Source organism: Anarrhichthys ocellatus, unplaced genomic scaffold (genome assembly GCF_004355925.1).
Source record: "Anarrhichthys ocellatus isolate YVR2014 unplaced genomic scaffold, GSC_Weel_1.0 scaffold7, whole genome shotgun sequence".
Lineage (NCBI taxonomy): Eukaryota > Metazoa > Chordata > Actinopteri > Perciformes > Anarhichadidae > Anarrhichthys > Anarrhichthys ocellatus.
This window is the reverse complement of record NW_022280037.1, coordinates 1,062,582-1,082,195: the sequence shown is the minus strand read 5'-3', so window position 1 is coordinate 1,082,195 and position 19,614 is coordinate 1,062,582. Positions and strand designations below refer to the sequence as shown.

General features: G+C 42.6%; 1 protein-coding gene across 5 annotated transcripts in view; it reads right to left on the bottom strand.

Annotated features, from left to right (window-relative positions):
* The window catches only part of col12a1a (collagen, type XII, alpha 1a), a 55,735-nt gene that overhangs the window by 13,725 nt on the left and 22,396 nt on the right, over positions 1-19,614 (bottom strand). For 4 of the 5 annotated variants that reach the window (XM_031847231.1, XM_031847235.1, XM_031847233.1 and 1 more), the window contains exons 23-51: positions 18,971-19,100; positions 18,143-18,288; positions 17,586-17,715; positions 17,308-17,444; positions 16,093-16,222; positions 15,845-15,984; positions 15,442-15,574; positions 15,195-15,227; positions 14,281-14,420; positions 11,962-12,091; positions 11,648-11,787; positions 11,414-11,543; positions 9,395-9,537; positions 7,903-8,032; positions 7,576-7,718; positions 7,231-7,360; positions 6,532-6,651; positions 6,235-6,381; positions 5,967-6,083; positions 4,436-4,588; positions 4,188-4,262; positions 3,945-4,084; positions 3,658-3,781; positions 2,989-3,132; positions 2,549-2,713; positions 2,261-2,299; positions 1,969-2,107; positions 1,118-1,260; positions 584-693 (exon numbers count right to left, since the gene is read on the bottom strand). In XM_031847231.1, coding sequence (XP_031703091.1) covers positions 584-693; positions 1,118-1,260; positions 1,969-2,107; positions 2,261-2,299; positions 2,549-2,713; positions 2,989-3,132; positions 3,658-3,781; positions 3,945-4,084; positions 4,188-4,262; positions 4,436-4,588; positions 5,967-6,083; positions 6,235-6,381; positions 6,532-6,651; positions 7,231-7,360; positions 7,576-7,718; positions 7,903-8,032; positions 9,395-9,537; positions 11,414-11,543; positions 11,648-11,787; positions 11,962-12,091; positions 14,281-14,420; positions 15,195-15,227; positions 15,442-15,574; positions 15,845-15,984; positions 16,093-16,222; positions 17,308-17,444; positions 17,586-17,715; positions 18,143-18,288; positions 18,971-19,100 — 3,681 coding nt within the window. The remainder of the gene's footprint in view (positions 1-583; positions 694-1,117; positions 1,261-1,968; positions 2,108-2,260; positions 2,300-2,548; positions 2,714-2,988; positions 3,133-3,657; positions 3,782-3,944; positions 4,085-4,187; positions 4,263-4,435; positions 4,589-5,966; positions 6,084-6,234; positions 6,382-6,531; positions 6,652-7,230; positions 7,361-7,575; positions 7,719-7,902; positions 8,033-9,394; positions 9,538-11,413; positions 11,544-11,647; positions 11,788-11,961; positions 12,092-14,280; positions 14,421-15,194; positions 15,228-15,441; positions 15,575-15,844; positions 15,985-16,092; positions 16,223-17,307; positions 17,445-17,585; positions 17,716-18,142; positions 18,289-18,970; positions 19,101-19,614) is intronic. The other variant, XM_031847232.1, reaches the window with a different exon arrangement.

The following is a 19,614-nucleotide window of genomic DNA, read 5'->3' as shown; positions in this document are numbered from 1 at the left end:
TTTTAATCCAACTCAAGCGGAACCCAAGATTAAAATCAATCCAGTCCCATGACTGGTGCTTCGATCTGGAACAGACCGGTTTGGAATTCACTAAACGACTACCAGGAGAGTCTCCATTCTTGCTGTGGTTTGCACATTATGCTGGGTCACTGAGATATCACAATTTCCCTCCAACATCGTCAAAAACAAAATTATTTACAGCCTCCACCACCCGTTAATCAAATGAACTGCTTTCAAAACTTTATTTGAAACCATAAAAAGGACCACTCTGGCCGACATTCTAAGATGGATAGCTTTTTGACAGCTCACACGATACACAAGATTTGTCAGATCTTCACATTGAAAGGTGATCCAGTCCACTTAAATGAAGCATAAAGTCACACATGACTTCAAACCAATATTTGTGAAAGGAAAAGAAAAGAACTCAACCAATATTCTGTATGTGAAAGGATCTGAAAAGGACAATCAGCCAACAGGTGACCGCAAAAGATTCCCAGTCTTTACTATTAAAGCCAAACTTTAATAATATCACTATGTTGTGAGCACAGTACTTCTCTCTGTAAGAATCACGCATTGTGTTTACCTTGTGGAAGCTCCCATGGAAAACCCGCTTCACTTGCTCCTCATTAAACGTGGCTCTCTGGATCTCTCCTCGGGTGTCCTTGTTGTAGAACGTGATTGTTTTGCTGGAAGCTGAAAAGAAAAGGGCCTTTGATGAATCCCTGACAGTGTGTTACGATGCGGTGGCATGCAAAGCACAGACAGGACTATAGAGAACACATGGTTGTAGAGAGCGGAAGGGATAAAGAGAAAGCTAGGAGGGATTAGCCCCATGTTCGTAATTATTTGCATGCATTTACCACGTGTGTAAGCGTGCATTTGTAAAAGATACTTATTTAAAAATGAAGGCTTTCTATTAGAGAATAACTAAAGCAGAGCTCAAATGTCTTATTTGCTGCCTATCCTATCTTGCAAAGATAACATAACTTTGGCTGCCTGTAAATAAGTTAAGAGAGAGCAAGAGTTGTTTGTAAAGATTGTACAGCTGCGTCTACTTTGGGTCAGGTACAGCAGCTTCCCCCTCTAGCTGGGGGCCACAACAGGATGGGAGGCTTACGGTTGACGGTGACCCCGACCTCGGGGTTGTTGTTTTTGTCTGAAATCTGCCAAATATCAAAAGGTTCAGAGGTTGTGTCGGGCAGCAGGCGGAAGAGCAGGACGATGGTGTAGGATGGGGGAAGACCCTCCGGATGGATTTCCCTATAAGTGTAAAAAACATACATTGTGATGAGTCCTGAGTCAGAGCTGTGCCCTCATCACACCAGCAGTCAGAATAGTACGTTAGAAATGAATACCAAGACCATTCAGTCTCCCTGCAATGATACAGCATCCAGTCTGTCACGTCGGCTGCCGAACCTGTAAATGATTGCCGTTTCCCCCCCCCCCGGCCATGCAGAAATTGCCCACATGTTGAAAACATATTATGTCCGCTCTCCTTTGCTGAAGTTCGAAGTGTTTCCATTTGTGCACATTATGGCAATGGCTGCCTCCAGGCACACACAGTACTCATCATTATGAACATATTAACAAAGTATGCTGAAGAGGTTTGGATACTTTGAGGCCCAATACAGACACCAAGCTCTTGACCCAGAGGTGATGTGTTTGCTCCTAGCAAGACATAGCTGGGAGGAGGGCTGGTCCAGGAACTTTTTTTAATTCTACGACCACATTTTTGTGTTCCTGCTAGCACCACATATTCCACAAGCCGCAACAACAAATAGGGCTGTGGGCTCATGGCACCGGGGAAACCCTTCTGACTACAGAGGCATCATTATGAATAATGACTGTGGGCTGGGCCGAATTAAAGTGGAGATAAGGCCAATAGGCTGGGAATATGGACATAGTTTGACTTATACTCCCTCTGTTTTACACACCCACACACAAACACTATTTAGTTTCAGCTCTTACTTTGTGGGCTGGTTCAGGAAGGAATCCTTGTGCAGCCTGTAGGCAATGTAGCTGTTGAAGGAGCCCGACTCCATGGACACACCGTTCATGTCAGCGAATGTCCGGTCTGTGATGTTGAAAGCCTCCAGCATCCTGAAACCTGGAAGGGGTAAGAACAGGAGACATGTCGAGAGGATGGAAACAGAAATAGCGAAACCTCCTTGTAGCGTAGCATAATAGCATTCTACTAATGCCAACAAGCTCCGGAAGGATTAGTGAATGTGGAAAGTGTGTGGTAATGCTCTATGCTTACCAGGTGTTGTGAACCCATTGATATAGATCAGAGGGCAAGCTGAAACAGGACAAAAAGTCGTAGAGGGTTATAAAAACAGATTACGGCTTGAAGAAAGTGATTCATGTCTGTTTGTACATTTCCTGGCAGTAGAAATGTGGGGCAATGGGTGAGCTTCCTGTTACCTTTGCAGGTGCATGAATCAACCACAATAGAAGTTACAGAAAGTTATCAAAGTCGAAGGAAATATTTTCCTCTTTGAATGCAGAAATACAACAGTGTTTTGTGATATATTAATTTCCGCCTTACTGGAAGTGGCTGTTTCACAGATGAAGGTGATCAGGTTGTCCTGGATCTTGGCAAAAGCGTCATAGTCGTCCACCACAAACACGTGTCTCTCACTGGGCTTGCTGCCGATAACTCTCAACTCCGACATGTCCACATCGGCGACTCCAACCACGAACACACTGTAGCCTGTGGGTGTAAAACACACACACACACACACACACACACACATACAGAAAACAAAGAACACTGTCAAACTTCCAATTACCACAGGCAGTTTTATCACTGCAGGGATTTTCTCAAGAGTTCATTGAATCAGCCACAAATCTGTGGCTCTGGTGAAGGAAAACAAAGTTTGGGAGAAAACAGGAATATGGATAAAAATCTCTACTACATACAGTACGGACTATACATACAACACAGACCAAAACACGCATGGCAATGATTAATAACTCTACACATACCAGAATGCTGCAGTTTCTCTGCACTTTTCTTGACGTCATCCTGGGAACGTCCATCTGTGACCACCACCAGCACCTTCGGGACGTTCCTCCTCATGCCACTGTCTGAGGTGAACACCTTCTCATAGATGTGCTTCAGAGCCACGCCTGGACGGAAGGAGGAGGATCACAATGAAGGAGAGGGTTCAGAGAGCATCAAGCAGGGTTCTCCAAGTTAAATCTAAGACTTTTCGATACTGACAAAGATATGCAGGATATAATGTAAAATCACTTATTACACAAATTTTTTGCCTTGGAAAATAATTATTTACCAAGTACTCACATTCAGGTTTAATACACAATCGCTCTGTGAGGTGTGTGTGTGTATGTGTACTATAATAAAATAAAATGAATGCATATTGATGCATATTCATCATCGCATTTAGATAACTTTGTTATTAGATGTTACTTATTGCAGCTGGTGAATGTGGAGCTAATTTTTGCCGTAAAAGGTGTTGTTTTGAATATCCCCCTACCCAGACCTGAACCAATCCTTAACCCGAACCACTTTCGTATATATGCTAAGAAAATAAAAACTTAAGGTTATGTCCTTTTTTCTCTCATCACTCACTCAATCATTCTTTACAACAATTTGTTTACTAAGACGCCTCTGTGTTCTTTTCAGTGGTCTACCTGTCTTGGTGTTGCCTCCTCTGTAGCGCACAGTCTGCAAAGCCGATATCACTATGCCCTTGTCCTGGTAAGTGTTCAGCTTGAACTCAGTCTTGGCGTCATCACTGAACTGCACAAATGAAACCTGTTCAAAGAGAACAAAAATGATAAGAGAGTGACAATGAATGATGCACACATAGACACATACATAGCAAACATATCTTTCAAAACATTAGATGCGGTCAGTTTATCTTCCAAAAATGTGCAGAGAAATAATCAATACAGACACCGTCAAGGTTTATGCTGACCTGCATGCCGCGAGGGCTGATGACATCAAAGGCTCCAGTCATGCTCGTGACAAACTGGATGACCTTGTTGAAGCTCTCGTCTCCAATGCTCCAGGAACCATCGATGAGGAAGACCAGATCTGCCTTGGCACCTTTGCACACTGTGACGCACGTACAATGATGTTAATGTTACACCTGATCTCAGCTGAGCCGTAAGAATTATCATCGCAGCACACGGATGCAAATGTTCAGAGCTCTCCTCACCATCTAGCGCAGGGGGCACTGTTCCTGGAGCAGGGGGGGTGGGAGGCTCTGTTGGCACCTCTGTGGGTTTGACCACTGCGAAACAAATACAGAAACACGTGCACAACATTTAAGGTGACACAGTATAATGTGGCTGGTGAGGGTAAATATATATATATATATATATATGTGTAACACAAAATGAATTGGACTTCCCAGTTGCTTTTACTGATCAAGCATTAAAACTAGCATAGAGGATGTTATCTTACATGTCCTCTCCTTTACTTTAACTCCAGGTCCCTCCAGGTTGGGGGTTTGAGTGTACACTGTGGCGTCGTAGAGCGCGTCAGGGGTCAAGCCATCAAAGCAGTAATTACTCTCCGAGCCTCTGACAGTGATCTCCTGAGCTCCTTTCTTGGAGGCTAGAGGAGAGGAAAGAAGAGAATCCAGATTAGACAGATTCAGGTTGCAGTCATCAAACAAATTCAAAGTTTACATCACAGGTGTCAAACTCAAGGCCCGCGGGCCGAATCCGGCCCGCCACATCATTTTATGTTGCCCGCGAATCCGCCAGCAAAAAAAAAAAAAGTTACAAAAAAATATTTTTTTTTTTTTTTTTTTTTTTTTTAATTTTGGAAAAGAAATTTAAAGTCAGACTTGGAAATAAAAGTATCCCCATGGTCGAAATTATGAGATAGAAAGTTGAAATTCTGAGATAGCATGTTGTCTGTGTACCGACATTAAAACTATCACAACAGGTGGACAGGAGAGGGAACAGCCCGTAAAGCGGTTTTCCAACAAGTGATTGAGTTGAAAAAGATCGACAAATAATCCCAAAATGTCCACGAAGAGAAAAATTGATGCAGAGGGAAGAAGATGTAATTTAAGATGGGAAAGCGAATACATGTCTGTGCTTCAGGGAGAAAAACGGGTCTGTCTTCTGTGTTATGATGCGTGTCGGTGAAGAAGGAATACTATTCACGTCGGCATTTTGACACCAAACACGGAGCAAAATTTAACCTCCAAGAAAAACATAAAATTGTCCAAGAATTAAAAGGCAGACTGCAATCACAGCAGAATATATTTACAAAAGCTACAGCCCAGTGCATGCTAAAGGTACGTGAGCAGGTGTGCTCCGATCAGATATAGACTTTTACAAATGTCAGTTTGTGAAGAAACACCATCGCAGACCGAGTTCAGGAACTAGCAGCAATCTAACAACACAGCTAGCTAAGAGACGAGCAGGTACTAGTCTTCTTCATTAGCTGTTGATGAAAGCACAGACAACACGGATACAGCGCATCTATCCATGTTTATAAGACCTGACTCTCAGTGAGGAGCTCTTGGATGTAGCTGCCATGCACGGGACGACGACGGGGACATTAGTGATGCAGAGAGGTGACAAAAATAGCTTTGAACAAAGTTAATGTAATAACTTGTGTTTGATGATATTTGTCTTTGTTATTTTCTTTAAAAGTTTGATCTTTGATAGAGTAATGTGGGTTTCCTAACCCTAAATTGAAATGATTTATGTTATAATAACAGAAATGTGCTTAAATATCATTTTACATTTATATAACTGCATATACAATATTTTTACACTTGAATAAACAATAATCAAATGCAGAGAGAGTTATTTAACAATATGTTAGGAGTAGTTACAGTTATACAGTCTTACAGTTACAACCGGCCCTTTGAGGGAAACCATGATGCTGATGTGGCCCGGAGTGAAAATGAGTTTGACACCCCTGGTTTACATGATCAAGGCCTTTGTAGAGCGTCATTCAGTACAGCACTTACGATCAATGGGGTTGACTTTGAGTCTGTAGGAGGTGGCTGCTCTGTGAGCGGTCCATCGGATGCAGAAGGACTCATAGCCAACGTTGTAGGTGGTCAGGTCGGTCACATTCAGGTACACTAAAGGGAAGCATTCTTCTCAGTACATAATCTTTCACAACAACACCTATTTGCAGGACGATGGATTGGCAGTCAAAACTAGAATCATCGATATTATTTTCTGCAGATAAACCTGTGTTTGTGTGTTTTTGTTTTTGCATTATTAACTTACATGTGGTGCCTTGTCCAATGAGAGGCCCACTGAGGCCTGTTTCGTACTGTGCCAGCACCTTCAGGTCATAGGTGGTTCCAGGTTTCAGATGATGCAGTTGGTGGGAGGTCACATCTCCAGTAGACACCTCTAAGGACTCATCAGAGCCTGAAAGTAGACATAAAAAAGTCCCCATATTTGTTTGTATTAAAAAGAAAGTCCCTCTGATTTTACAAATGCTACTTTGAGGTATACCATCAAAACACATATTTTCTCGTTAACTAACACCGTTTTATGCCCAGAACAACATGTCCATACCCTCAGCTTGGTAGATGAGCTTGTATCCGGTAACCTTGGAGGGGGCAGGGTCCCAGGACACCCTGAAGCGGGTGTACCACTCATCAGAAACAAGAAGGTTCCTGGGGCCGAGCATACCCACTGCGGGAAACAAGACAGGGCAACACAGTCAACGCAGGTTTCTTTTTATTACAGTGGAATGGAATTTGACTTCAGCGATGTCAGCAGGGTAATTACTGCATTACAGCTTATTATTGCCCATTATGACTTTTGAATTATGGGTGAGATATCTCAACTTGTGATCAAAGGGATGATAAATTGAACCACATCAGAAAAATATTAAGAAACAAAATATTAAGCCGCCTCAAGGAGCGGAGTGGTATTACGACATGTAATAGAGCTTCTTTTGTTTGAGAAGCAAAACAAGGATAAACACTAGCCAGCACTGGAAGCCTAAGGTCTCCCTCATTGGGGCACAGCCAGATCATAATTGTCTGACAAAAGGCTCTCGGCACGTTTGGCCCTCACGAAAAGTCAAGAATTTCACTTATTCCACTATTGCTACACTGATGCAGGATCCTAATCAATGGATCAATCGCATCAGATTTTCCGCTGTCTGTGTGCAGTCCTGCATGATATAAGTGTCTGTCAAGGTGCCCAGTTTCATGTCCTTAAATGATCTCTGCATCAGTCGAAACACACAGACTGAAGTGTTCATACCTGTGTGACCGTCTCCTTCCAGCTGTCCTCCTGCTCCATCAGCATACACGGCAGTCACTTTGATATTATAAGGTGTGTCTGGATCCAGGTTCTTCAGGATCACACTGTTACTGTTTCCCGGTACTACGGTCTGTAAGACATTAGCCGTATCGCATAAAGAAAAGGATTGATACAAGAACACATGAAGAGCATGTGATGGATACATTTGCATTAATATCTCAGATCAATGAGAGTTGGTTTATCATTTAGGGCTGCGGGCAAAAACTGGATAATTGCCACTCTAAAAAGAGAATTTATTAAACTTTAAGCAACAGTAGAATTATATGGAATTATAAACATCCTTACAAATTCCTCGATGGGGTCTCCTGTGGTCTGGGCATATGTGATGCGATATTGCGTGACAGGACCTTTGGCATGTTCCCAGCTCACAGAGAGAGTACTGGTGGTGGGGTCATATACACGCATGTTCCTTGGACCACTGCGGGGCACTGAGCGAGGAAACATGAAAAAAAGTGTTGGTTTGTGTGTACATTCCAAACATTTCTATATCTCCAGTCTTTTTGTGAATGTCTATGTGAGGCTAATTGTTGAAATACCTATACTAGATCTACACTTGCATGACACAAAGGGTCCTTTAGGATGGTCTTTTAACACACTGGCAAAGGTTCTTACATGTCTTTCCGGCATCACTGATAGCGGGTCCTTCGCCGTCGCTATACAGTGCAACCACTCCAACATTGTAATCAGTTTCTGGGAGCAGTTGCAGTAGCAGGGCCTCAGTGGTGGTCCCTGGTACCAAAATCTGCAAAGAGACATCAAGCATGTAACGAACAGACACTACCGAAGAGTTTCAATGCAGCATGTGTTCACTTAAGTCCTTAACTGATCAGTAAAATCAGATAAAGATGATAGCAAATATGTTTATTTTCCAAAATAAACTTGAGCAATTGTGTCAGTGTGCACAGACATGATGCCTGACTCCTTTCACCCGACAGGTGCTTATGTTGTGTACTCCCTCTGAAACCTTCCTTTTACTAAACAGTCCCTTGCTGTCAGCACTAAGTGAAAGAAGAGCCAAATAATCCTTTTTGACAACTGGCACCGCCCAGTTTGACAGTAACGACAGCTGATTACATAGCCTGCTGTTAGTTAGCTGGACAGATTAAGCTTCTCGAAGGCTTGTGTTAACCTTTGTGAGTGAGTGAGTGAGTGAGTGAAGGAAGGGGAGGGATGGACGCTTGTTTATGTGCTTACAATGGAAATGGGGATAAGTGTGTGGTGCAGGGTGTGACCAGCAAATGGGTTGGTGAATTTGCTCACAATCGTTTCATGGCGCATGCAGAGAGCTCTGTCCTGGTCAACAATTTACTGTGCTTGAGATTCTCAGTGCAAAAACATCACCGGCGACATCAGTGATGCTAGTAATAAATCATCTAAAATCTCCAGCTGGTGTTAAATTTGACAATGCCGGCCGAAAAAGGCCACATTGCACATCATTGGCTCCAGCTGTGAAAAAGGCCTGAGCTTGCCATAAATGTGTACCTCTCTATCAATAAACTGGAATGTGTCTGACTCTTCAAATACCATGTTATTAAAGTCCCAGTGAAGAAACCGTTCTTAATGGTGCAATATTACTGGCAGATGCTGGAGAGGGCTAATGAGACCATGTCAAAGTAATACTTGTGGATTCTTTAAGCAACCCAGAAATCCGAAAGATGTGGTCACACTGGTGCCAGATGACACATATTGTGTCAAGAATGGGAGTTGCATTTTATCTGAAGCGGTGCGGGAAAAAAGAAGAATTCAGCTGGCAGTAACGGCACACATGCATGCACACAAACACACTAACATGGACCATTTGGTGAACAGACTAATGGATGAGGCTGTTTCATTCCTGATCACATATGGTAAACTGTAAATGCTGGTCAAATATTTTAATTGGTTGCTGCTTGGGCGAAATGCGGCCACATCACCACCCGGGTATGTTCTAATTCTCCTCTTTCTTAATAAACCCTCAGTTTGTGTGCAATACCGATAAGCTGTGATAAGACAATAAAAAAGAAGTTGGAGTTATGGGTGCCATTGGGCACCATTGTAAATTAACTTTATTTATATGCATATGTGCTGTATTGCACTTCTTCCCACACAGTGGATGGAAACTCACCGACTCAGAGGGCCCGGCGCCAGTCAGCGGAGCATAGACCACCCGGTACTCCTGGACTGGGCCCGTGGCAGCCTCCCAGCGAACGTTCAGAGTGTTGGTGGTAGGGTTGAAAACCTGGATGTTCTTGACGGGGCTACGCACCACTGCCGAGCCAGGAATGTTGGGTGGTAAGACAGTGGTTAGAGGTAGAGACAGAGATACAAAAGTGAAAGGTTAGGGTGAGGATCAGGGTGAGGTTAAGCCAAAACAGGGTACAAAGTGTAAAGAAGATTGAAGAGAGGAATGTTAGACATAGAAGACAGAGTGATGACAGGATGAGGTTAAAGGCCAGCAACTCAAGTGGTTTGTAAAGATTGGGAAGATAGATTGAGAGAGAGGATGAGACAAGGCAGAGGAGAGAAAAACAGAGATTGTTTAGGTCAGGTATTCATAAATACTGCTGCACAAATGCTTGTAGCATGTTCCTTTTTGTATCTGTGTTTTAGCATTGTGAAGTTTGACCTTATGTAGTTTCATGAGGGTTATTTAAGTGTTAAATGATACCTTTGTGAGTCTCCTAAACAGTGGTACTGCCATTCAGTCTCATTTAACACAACATGGTCTAGACTAGTTTTGTGGACATCCAGAACCGTCCAACGACTATATGAGAACATGTCAATGAAATGGGAACAATACCGGCCAGCAAACAACAGAGCCAAGTTTAAGACATTATTTAACAATACTGCTACCAACAGGACGCTTCCTGTCAGTGCCCTGGAAGTTAATGAATAGGATATAAAAGGCGTATGTGCAGCACTGTGTGAAGCTTGCCTCTAAAAAACCAAAGCAGATGTTTAGAAGCTTTGTGCCGCTCCCCCTTATAACCCCAAAAATGCATGGGAAAAACACAGTGGGCAAACCACAGCGAGGGAGCTTCTGTACGTTAAAGTTACACAAACCAAAACCTGTTACCTATAAAGCTGATTTGAATTTTAAGACACCATTAACAATTGCTTGTAAAGTTAGCTCAAATAGTGAGAGCTGATCCATCCTTAAATTGTAAAATAAATAGAGGCACTGCAGTTTGAATGGAGATGACGAAATTGTTCCACAGATGCGACAAAGTTACAAGGTGAGCAGCATGATCTGACATACTGTACATGCTCTATAACAGTTTGGTTAACATTTCTAGGAAAAAGCCACAGAACATGAAGGACCATTGCTCCAGAAGGGAAAATGGGGGTAACAGTATCAGACATGAAGCATGACCTTAGCCAAGTAAGTTGAGAGCCATAAAACATATAATGCTCTCCATTCAGTTCTAACCCTCCCCTTCTGTTTCCTTTTCCCAAATGAGAGCCAATTACTCAATACACCCCCTCCCCCACTCCCTATCCCCACCATTATCCTGACCACCACTCTTGCCTCCAACCTATAAATGGACAATATTACGGTAAAGTGAGAGGAGACATCATTATGATGCTGCCAACCCGGAGGAATTCCTTCCTACGCAATCACCCCGCAAAATGCTGACTCACTCCCAGCAGAGATTGGTGGTTTGAAATTGTGGCAGAAACAGGAAAAAAATGTGCTCTTCAATGAAGTTCAAACTAAGCTGACTGAGCTTAATACTGTCATTTTGTGTTATGTTACATTTGACATGTTAGGTGTGAATTAAGTTAGCATTAATTCACCTCTGGCATTTGGTCAGTTTGGTTTGGTTTACAACTTTAGAAAGGATTTGGATGATATGAAGCAAATAAGTTATAAATGGCTGCCTCATTAATGGTTTATGACATAGAGTGACAACAAGCCAACAACTGAGACTAGTAGGTTCATTCTGGATGGACATGAATGGATTCCTGAAATCCCACTGCCGTCGTGCAGTATGTCATTAAGGGCTTTTCACTTAGCCTGGGCTATTCTAAACCCTGAAATCTGTCTTCCAAGGAGGTCGCTACTGCTTCTAAACAACCCAAACAATGGATCCCCATCGTAACTTGTGATCTACACCAACAATTGTCTGCATGCAGTGCTTACAGGTTTTGCCATTCTCAGATATGCGTTGTCCCTCTCCAGCGGAGTAGACCGGAACCACAGTTGCTGTGTAGACAGTGTCAGACTGCAGGTTCTTCAGCACGGTGTTGAAGGTGCTGCCTGATACCTGGACCTGGACAGAAGTAAAACAAGACATACATCAGGATGTACTCTCGCCACTAGAGAAGCCCATTCACTCGACGTGGTCCAATGCTCTAGAACTTTTTTCCAACTTACCATCTCTTCCTCTCCTCCAGCTGCAGGGACATAGAAGATCCTATACTGACGCACGTTGCCTTCAGCAGCCTCCCACAGGACATTCAGGGTGCTGGTAGTGGGGTCAGTGACCCGCAGATTCCTAACACTGCCCAAAGGCTCTGGGTGAGATAAAGGTATGATACAGTTGAACTAGGAAACCCAAACTGCCTGTAAGCTCTAACGCTCTAAGAGAATGACCATGAGGGCACTTTTACAACTGTATATATTTATCATGAGTTGTCACTGTTATTACTTCTATCATTTGGGAGCACCCAAAGAGGAGCACAACTCACTGGTCTTTCCAGGGCCGTTCAGCTCCTTGCTGATTCCTTTGGCATAGACCGCCACCACGGTGATGGAGTATTCAGTGTCAGGGGTCAGCTTGGGAAGCAGGAGAGTAGTTTTCTTCCCTCCAACCTGGGTCTAGTTGGGAAATAATACATTTCAACTAATCTTGGCTTAAATCTTTTAAATATATATAGTAAATATATTCTTATTACTGATGGTGTCAATGTTTGTGAACCCGAGGTGTTCATACTGCATGCAGTTGTGATGAATTTAACTACTCAAACAACAGTTTACTAGCTACGTTGTTTACAGTAAAGGCCAAAAAGGCTATTCATTCTCTTCAAAAGCATTTTCTACAATATGCATCGGTCTTGCTATAGCTTTCAACAACTTTTAGCAATTCCAGTATCCACTGAGGGAAAGTATATTTGATCTGTTCATCAGATGGGATCAAGAGTTTAACAGCTCTCCATGGGTCCCTCAAAGGGATGTCAATAACCTGATGGAAAGAATTTGATTTGAAAACTAAAAGACTGTCAACATTTCTAAAGAGGGATGTTTTGAGTTTGTCCATGATTAATACAAAGCACACTGGCCAAGGTAAATCTGTACGCTGATGGCTGAAACAGTCGGATGTCTTGTCATAACAGTCATGACTCGTGATGAATTTACGACAATCCTTCTGGCTGTGTGTTTGCATGTGGATTTGAGTATGATAGTGTAACCGCCTGTGCTTTGAAGTCTGCTTTAATCGTCTGTGGGTTTCTGTAATCACTGTGCAGCTCTGTCTTTTAACCAAATTTTCTATCAGCGGATGAAAAAGAAAACAAACCGAGGAAGTTCTTGTACACAAGTGCAAAATGTGTGTCAGACATTTTGGAAAACAGACTTGTTGTCCCAGACGAAACAATGCAAAACTCTGGGTTTCTTGGCTTCTTGGCTGATGCTCGCTTTTTAGCTTCCAGTTTTCCATCAACCTGTCAGTGTGATATCACCCAAGCAATCAGCACAACATCATTTCATCATGCACTAAAGAGGAAAACATTCCACCTTGTGTTAAAAGGGAAAGTTTTGGTCAGCTGCAACACCAGCTGAGCTGAAGCTGAATTTTGCAAAAGCTTCTGACTTCTGAAAATATGCGTAAACCTTTAGTTGCCGTCTCCAGTATGACAAATGCTGGCTGTCATCTGGACCTTATCAAAAGAGAGGAAATTGCAGTGGACCAATTGCAAGATTTGTGAGCGAAGCAACTTTGTGCAGCACTTAAAACACAGTCTACTCTAAAATATTTGACACAGTACTCTCTCATTACACAAACATACACTGACCTGACGAGACAAGAACATTCCATTTTCCATGTACACACACACACACACACACACGTACACATTTGCAGATAGCCAAATAGCACACACTGCATGTAAACCATCAAAGTTTAATATCGAAAATATTTTCTCATTGTCTCCCCATAGAGCTGTAAAATGATCAGCCCTCAAAATGCGACATGAGAACTTTCAATGACTTCAAAATTTGTTTCTCTCTTAAGTAACTTCTCACAACCCATAAATGCTGAATAGTGAGGATGAAATGTTTTCAACAAAGTTGTTTGGACAATCTAGCGTTGATTTAAGGGGTTGTCTCGCAGCTTATCAGTGTGCCTATCAGTCTGTAGTCTTGTGTAAGAGCGTGTGCATAAGCACCATTTAGCAGGCTTGTGGAAACGATGAGAAATGTCTGACAGCAAATTAAAACCAAATATTCAACCATCATCCAAAAATGCTTTTGCACATTCAGCAAAGCAGCCAAAAAATGCAGGACCAGTGGGAGATTGTGTTGAGTCTGTGGTGTCCGGAAATATTGAGGAACATTGAGAAATATTGAGGAACAACAAGGAAGGGTTTCGTCCACATTAATGCCGTCATATCCAAACAACCGATTATGGCAGCGCCTATATTTCCTGGAGGCAAATGAGCCCTGGAAGAAGAAACAGATCCAGGGATTGAGTTAAAGCTCAAGGGGCCATGAACGGCAGTTTGCCTGGCTAAGTAACGCTTGACTGAAATCCAGTGAAGAGGGCAAGAAGATTAAGGAGTAAGTATAATATTTTAATGACCAGTACTGCTGCTACTGCTGTTTTTCCTTTCAGACGATTCAGATGCAATTATAACTTGTGTTTTTTCTTTGCCATTAAACTACCAGAGAATCTCTCTTGTTTGAGAAACTGCAATAAAAGCACCTTGCAAATGAATACTATATGTCTTGTGTACATTTTTGAAAACACGATAGCGACACAAAGCAGTGTGTTGGTCTGTTGGGTGACTTACAGTCTGGCTCTTGCCTCCAGCTGTGGGGACGTAAGTGATCCTGTAGTTCTGGACTCGGCCTGGAGCCGGATTCCACCTGGCGTTCAAAGTGGTGGTGGTTTCGTTGAACACAACCAAGTTGGTGGGAGGTCCATTAGGTACTGGAAAACGCACACACATTTCACAATTACAACCATGACAATATGTTTATCCGTCATGTGGTACGAGCATTTCTTTCTCTGGGATACCTTAAATATATCTTTAAAGACACAGTCCTTGATATTTTGGTCAGCTCATGTTAAAATGTCAACTTTGTCTCGAATGTCTTCAAAAACAAATTAATTTACTTCACTTTCTTTAGTTCATGGTAAAACAAAGCAGGTTTACCACTGTTTTGTATCAAGGATTGCTGCTTTAAAGAAGAAAAGACAATCCTCCTCTGGGATGTTGTCTTTTCTGAGGCAGGGATGGATTCTTCAATGGATTGATGGAAAGATGATAATAGATGGACTGATAAATGCATGGATGAATGCGATGGATAGATGGATGGATGAACAGATGATGGATGATGGAATGCGCTTCAAAAACAAGGATTCAAATCCCTGTTTTGCAGGGCATGCAGATTTGAAATCCCTCTACAGCCATTTCATTTGTCATTTGACTGAGTAAGAACAGATTCAGGAATAGCCATGGGATGAATGGTATGGACAATGAGACAAACACAGACAAGGACAGACAAACGTAATAAAATCGGCCGTGGTAGTAGGTGCATCACAGCACCACTGGAGCGATGGATGGGTTAAGGGCCTTGATGATGATGATGTAATGATGGTTGTTCAATGAACAAAAATTCTGATGACTGGTTCAAATAATAAAACATGCTTTCACAACTTGAAAGAAAAAATATCCTCTTGCTTTACCACAAATATACTTACGTCTTTTACCATCACTTGTGGACCCTAGACGCACTAGAGGCAGAAATAAAAAGGTATAATGGGCATACCCTTTGCTCAACATTTCACTCAGCATATTTCCAATGGGTACAAATTTGAAAGTTTAATAATTGGTCTAGCCTTAAATCAAAGATCTGACAGAGATTCTGTCAAGCAACTGAAGCAAAACAGTGTTATCTTAGGTGATTGTTCAGTCGTCATCGCAGAGCTGCAGGAATGTGAATCTTACATGTCCTCTCAGTGCCCAGCAGATCCTCGCTCTCTGCTTCATCCGGATAGATTGCGGTGACAGACACATCATAGGGCGTGTCTGGCTCCAAGTTCTCCAGAACGTGGGTGAGCTGATTGCTGTTCAGAATGTCCTGAGGAGCAAAACACAATCATAGGGTGAAGGAAGGCGCTTGCCTGAAATTTTAGCCAAAACAAACCACAGATGAGCAACACAAGATCCATGCTGGAGTGCTTATAATTGGATTGGTGCAAAAGTCTGTTTTCAAGATGTTCCACATGCCTCCATTGGAGTCATTTTTCAAAATATCGCCAATGCACCTTCTCTGAGCCTCCTCAAGAAATACCTGCATGAATTATTAGATCAGAAATGTGAACATCATTGACAACTTTTTTTCTCTTACATATTGGAAGTTGGAATCTCCCCTCTTTGTCCAGCCAATGCGATAGAGGGCCACGTCAGGGGCTCCGTGCTCCCAGGTGGCTCTGAAGCTGGTCTGTGTAACTTCTGAGAGTTGCAGGTTCTTTGGTGCAGGAACCACATCTGCAGAATAGAGGGAGAGGTGTTAAGTGTCTCTACATCAATGAAAGGCAGGCAAACGGGACAGTGCCATTATCCACATTGTCATAATAATGATGATTTAATTCTTACCAGTGATTGCATCTCCCAACATTGGCTGACCAGGTCCCTCATCATAGATCGGAGTGACAGCCAGGCCATACTCAGTCTGTGAGATCAGGTTGTCCAATTGTATGGTGGTCAAACTTCCATCCACTTCCAGCTGTAGAACAATCAAACACGCTTGTTAAATATTGCTACACAAACTCAACAAGGCTAATACATGTATGTCGATGTTTGAAAGCTCATAGCACTTCAGATGTTTTTCTCTTCTGCCACATTTTGCCAAGTCTTGCGAAATCTTAATTCCGTTCACAGCATGAGTTTCCGGGAACACTGGCGACAGCTGGAATGCACTCCTTATAAGTAATAATAGACTAGTAGGAAATTTGAAGGTATAAAACTTTGCTTGTTTCCGGAGAAAAAAACAGGAACAAACAAAAGACACAAAGCAAACAAACATCACAAAATAACTGCAAATAAAACCACCTGGAATATTTATAGGAAACACCACGCTGATTTCACTGCTCTTGATCCCATTAAGTTTTATTTGCTGGAATTGTACTTAATATATTCACTCTGAACACCCATTAACTTGAACAGTTGCTGTTCTTTTGCTAAGTTTAAAGTCCAAACAGACACAATATTTGCCTCTGTGAACCATTAAACCATTGCAAAATGATTCACCTGGAGGGAATATGTCTTGCGGTCTGTGTTGTGAGTAGCATTAATTTGTTGGGCTCTATCACATAATCCATCAGGACAAACATGACATTGTGCTACTTTCTGGGAAGTAGGCTCTTCCTCCCCACGCACTGCATCGCACCTTCCTCCCACTTTCACATGTGTGTTTCCATCAGAAGTGGTTTGAGGATCACCTCCATCTGATTTATGGCTAAGGAAGTAGCAAAAATGCCGACCACAGTTTTCTGCTGCAGCCCAAGAACTCCTAAAAGGGGATATGCAACCATAAAGTAGCTGTCCAATCCACCCTTTATCCCCCACAAAACAATTTTCTGATAGTTTCATAATGTTTTCATTGGACTCAAAAACATTCCCTCAGGTCCATCCAACCAGCTGCCATCTGCATTATGTGGTCTCAGCCAATATATGAAGGATTCATAAATAAATAAATATCAATAACCAGACCTAATGGCTCAAACAGACAACAGGCAGCGGAAGTCCTTTTGTGGAAAACAGGGTTTCAGTGGGAAAAGAGGAGCTAAAAAGGATTGGAACCAAACTCACTTCTTTTGCATCTCCATCTTCAGGCTTGTAGGTGATGAGGTACTTGCGAACAAGACCAGGAGCAGCATCCCAAATCAGCCACATGGTACTGTGGGTGACGTCGCGAACGGTCAGTTTGCCCGCAGGTGGGAGGGGCACTGAGCAGGGGGCAGAAGGTCAGTGTTAGTTTTAGGATTATAGTTAACCATTCATAAAGACAAGGCTGAGGGGCTCTGCTTCATGAAATACTGTAATGGTCTACATTAATGATGTCAAGTCGTGGTTAAGTGACAACATACGTGTGACTCCCTGCTTGGTCAGTGGTTCACTAGCTGACTCTCCATGCAGGGCGAACAGGGAGAGGGAGTAGGCTGTGTTGGGGAGTAACTCCACCAGCTGGACTTCAGTTGTATCCCCTCCCACTCTGATCTGCAACATGACATAGATTGAGACATTTGGATGAGAACAGTGGGAGAATTTCATCTGCTGATTCCGAGTTTTGGCCCACCGAGGTTCGACACCTCATGAGCAAATGATGATGTTCCCTTTGGCAGAGCTCATGGTTCACCCACCCCTTTGAGACTAACAATGTTGGAGGTGGTGGAGCGGTCACTGGTGGCTTTGTAAAGTGCTATTTCAGTGTGTGAAATCTGGATTTTGTCAAGAAGTGCTTACAGTGTTTGGTCACCCCTCGTGTTTAGCAATGCATGTTATTGTGTGTTTTCTTGCATATGAATGCACGTGCGATTGTGTCCACCCATGAACATTTTTTCCATGTCGTAATCTGCTATATCCCCAGCTGATTGGCCGTATGCCCTTTCGTTCAGTCACACTGTGTTCTCAAGTGTTCTCTTACCTCCTGCTCCAGGGTGGGCTGCGTGGCATTGATGGCGCTGTAGAGCAGCATGTAGCCAGTGGCACTGACTGCCGGCTCCCATCTCACCCGCATGGTGGTAGTCTGCTCCTCATAAATGTCCATGCTTCTCACAGCACCCAGGGGCACTAGATAACCAGGCAATGACGTTAAAGGCAACAATTATTGGCACAGTGAAATTGAGGTTATGACAATTGTGTCTGCCATCAGTAAAACTGAAATTAACAACATCTTAAAAGACCCAACGAAATAAGTCAAAATTTTACTTGAACCCTGTGCCATCACAGAAATTGCTTTTTAATTTGCATCTAATTAAGAATTACAATTGCTATCTTTTAGCAGCCATGTATGGTTTAATAAACAAAAACAACAACAACAACAACAACAAAAAATATATATATATACTATCTTTGAACGTTTATTAATGGGGACCACACAGGAATTAGTCTCTGAGAGCGTGCAATTGCTGTTATGCAACTGAGCCAGAGAGATTCACGGATGGAGACTGACTCAAAGGGAAACTTCTGTTCGTAGGAGTAAAGGCTGGAGGTTCATGAGTGCTCAAGAGCCTGCTGGAATTTAAACAGTTGTTCTTTGACAACCCCACTTACTGGGTTTCCTTAAGTGGGAGATTGTCACATCTACGACTAATGATCAAAGACCAGTCAGACAATTATTGTAAGTTTAGGTCAAGTAGTTTACATTCCCACGGACAGCTTTCACCATATATGGATTTTTACAAGTGGTTCTCTTTAAATCAATTGATGCAGGCCTTGTTGTAAACCAAAAAGCCAGAAAGAGAAGCCATACGTGTAGTCTCAGTTCCTTTGAGAGGCTCGCTGCTGTCCTCTCCCGCCACCGAGTAGACGTTGATCATGTACTGTGTCAGAGGGTTGAGGCTCTGAAGAACCACCGTGGTCTCAGTGCCATCCACAAACACCTAATACAGATGGAATAGTTAGAAGATAGCAGCTAAAGGAGTAGAGATCTGCTTTTTTACTGCATTGACTTGCAAGTATTTCATAAAGCTATGCAATAAAAAACAGAAATCCATCTGACAAGTTATTACTGGTCTTAAACTCAGCATGGGCTTCAATTTCAGATCCCTAAACAACAATGAAACCTCATCACTATGTTCACTTTTTAGCATAACCATGGGAGCTGGACAAAAATCTCCTACATATAATTAGATTCAGACACCCAAAAGTGCATCTTTGTGGAACCAAGACCCTGCTGGCCAATAGAGCTATCACTCATGAAATCATTATTTGCTTTCTAATCCTCTAAACTGCGAGCTGTGTGTTTTGTTTCCTCGCCCTGTGTGGTGATGTAATTAGACACCCAAACAGTGAGAGGCCAACACAAACAGGAGGCTGGAAATAGAAGTTTGAGTGGAGTTTCCCATTAGTCTAAAAAAACAGTGGGTCAGGACACATTAAAGTCCACATCCCCAG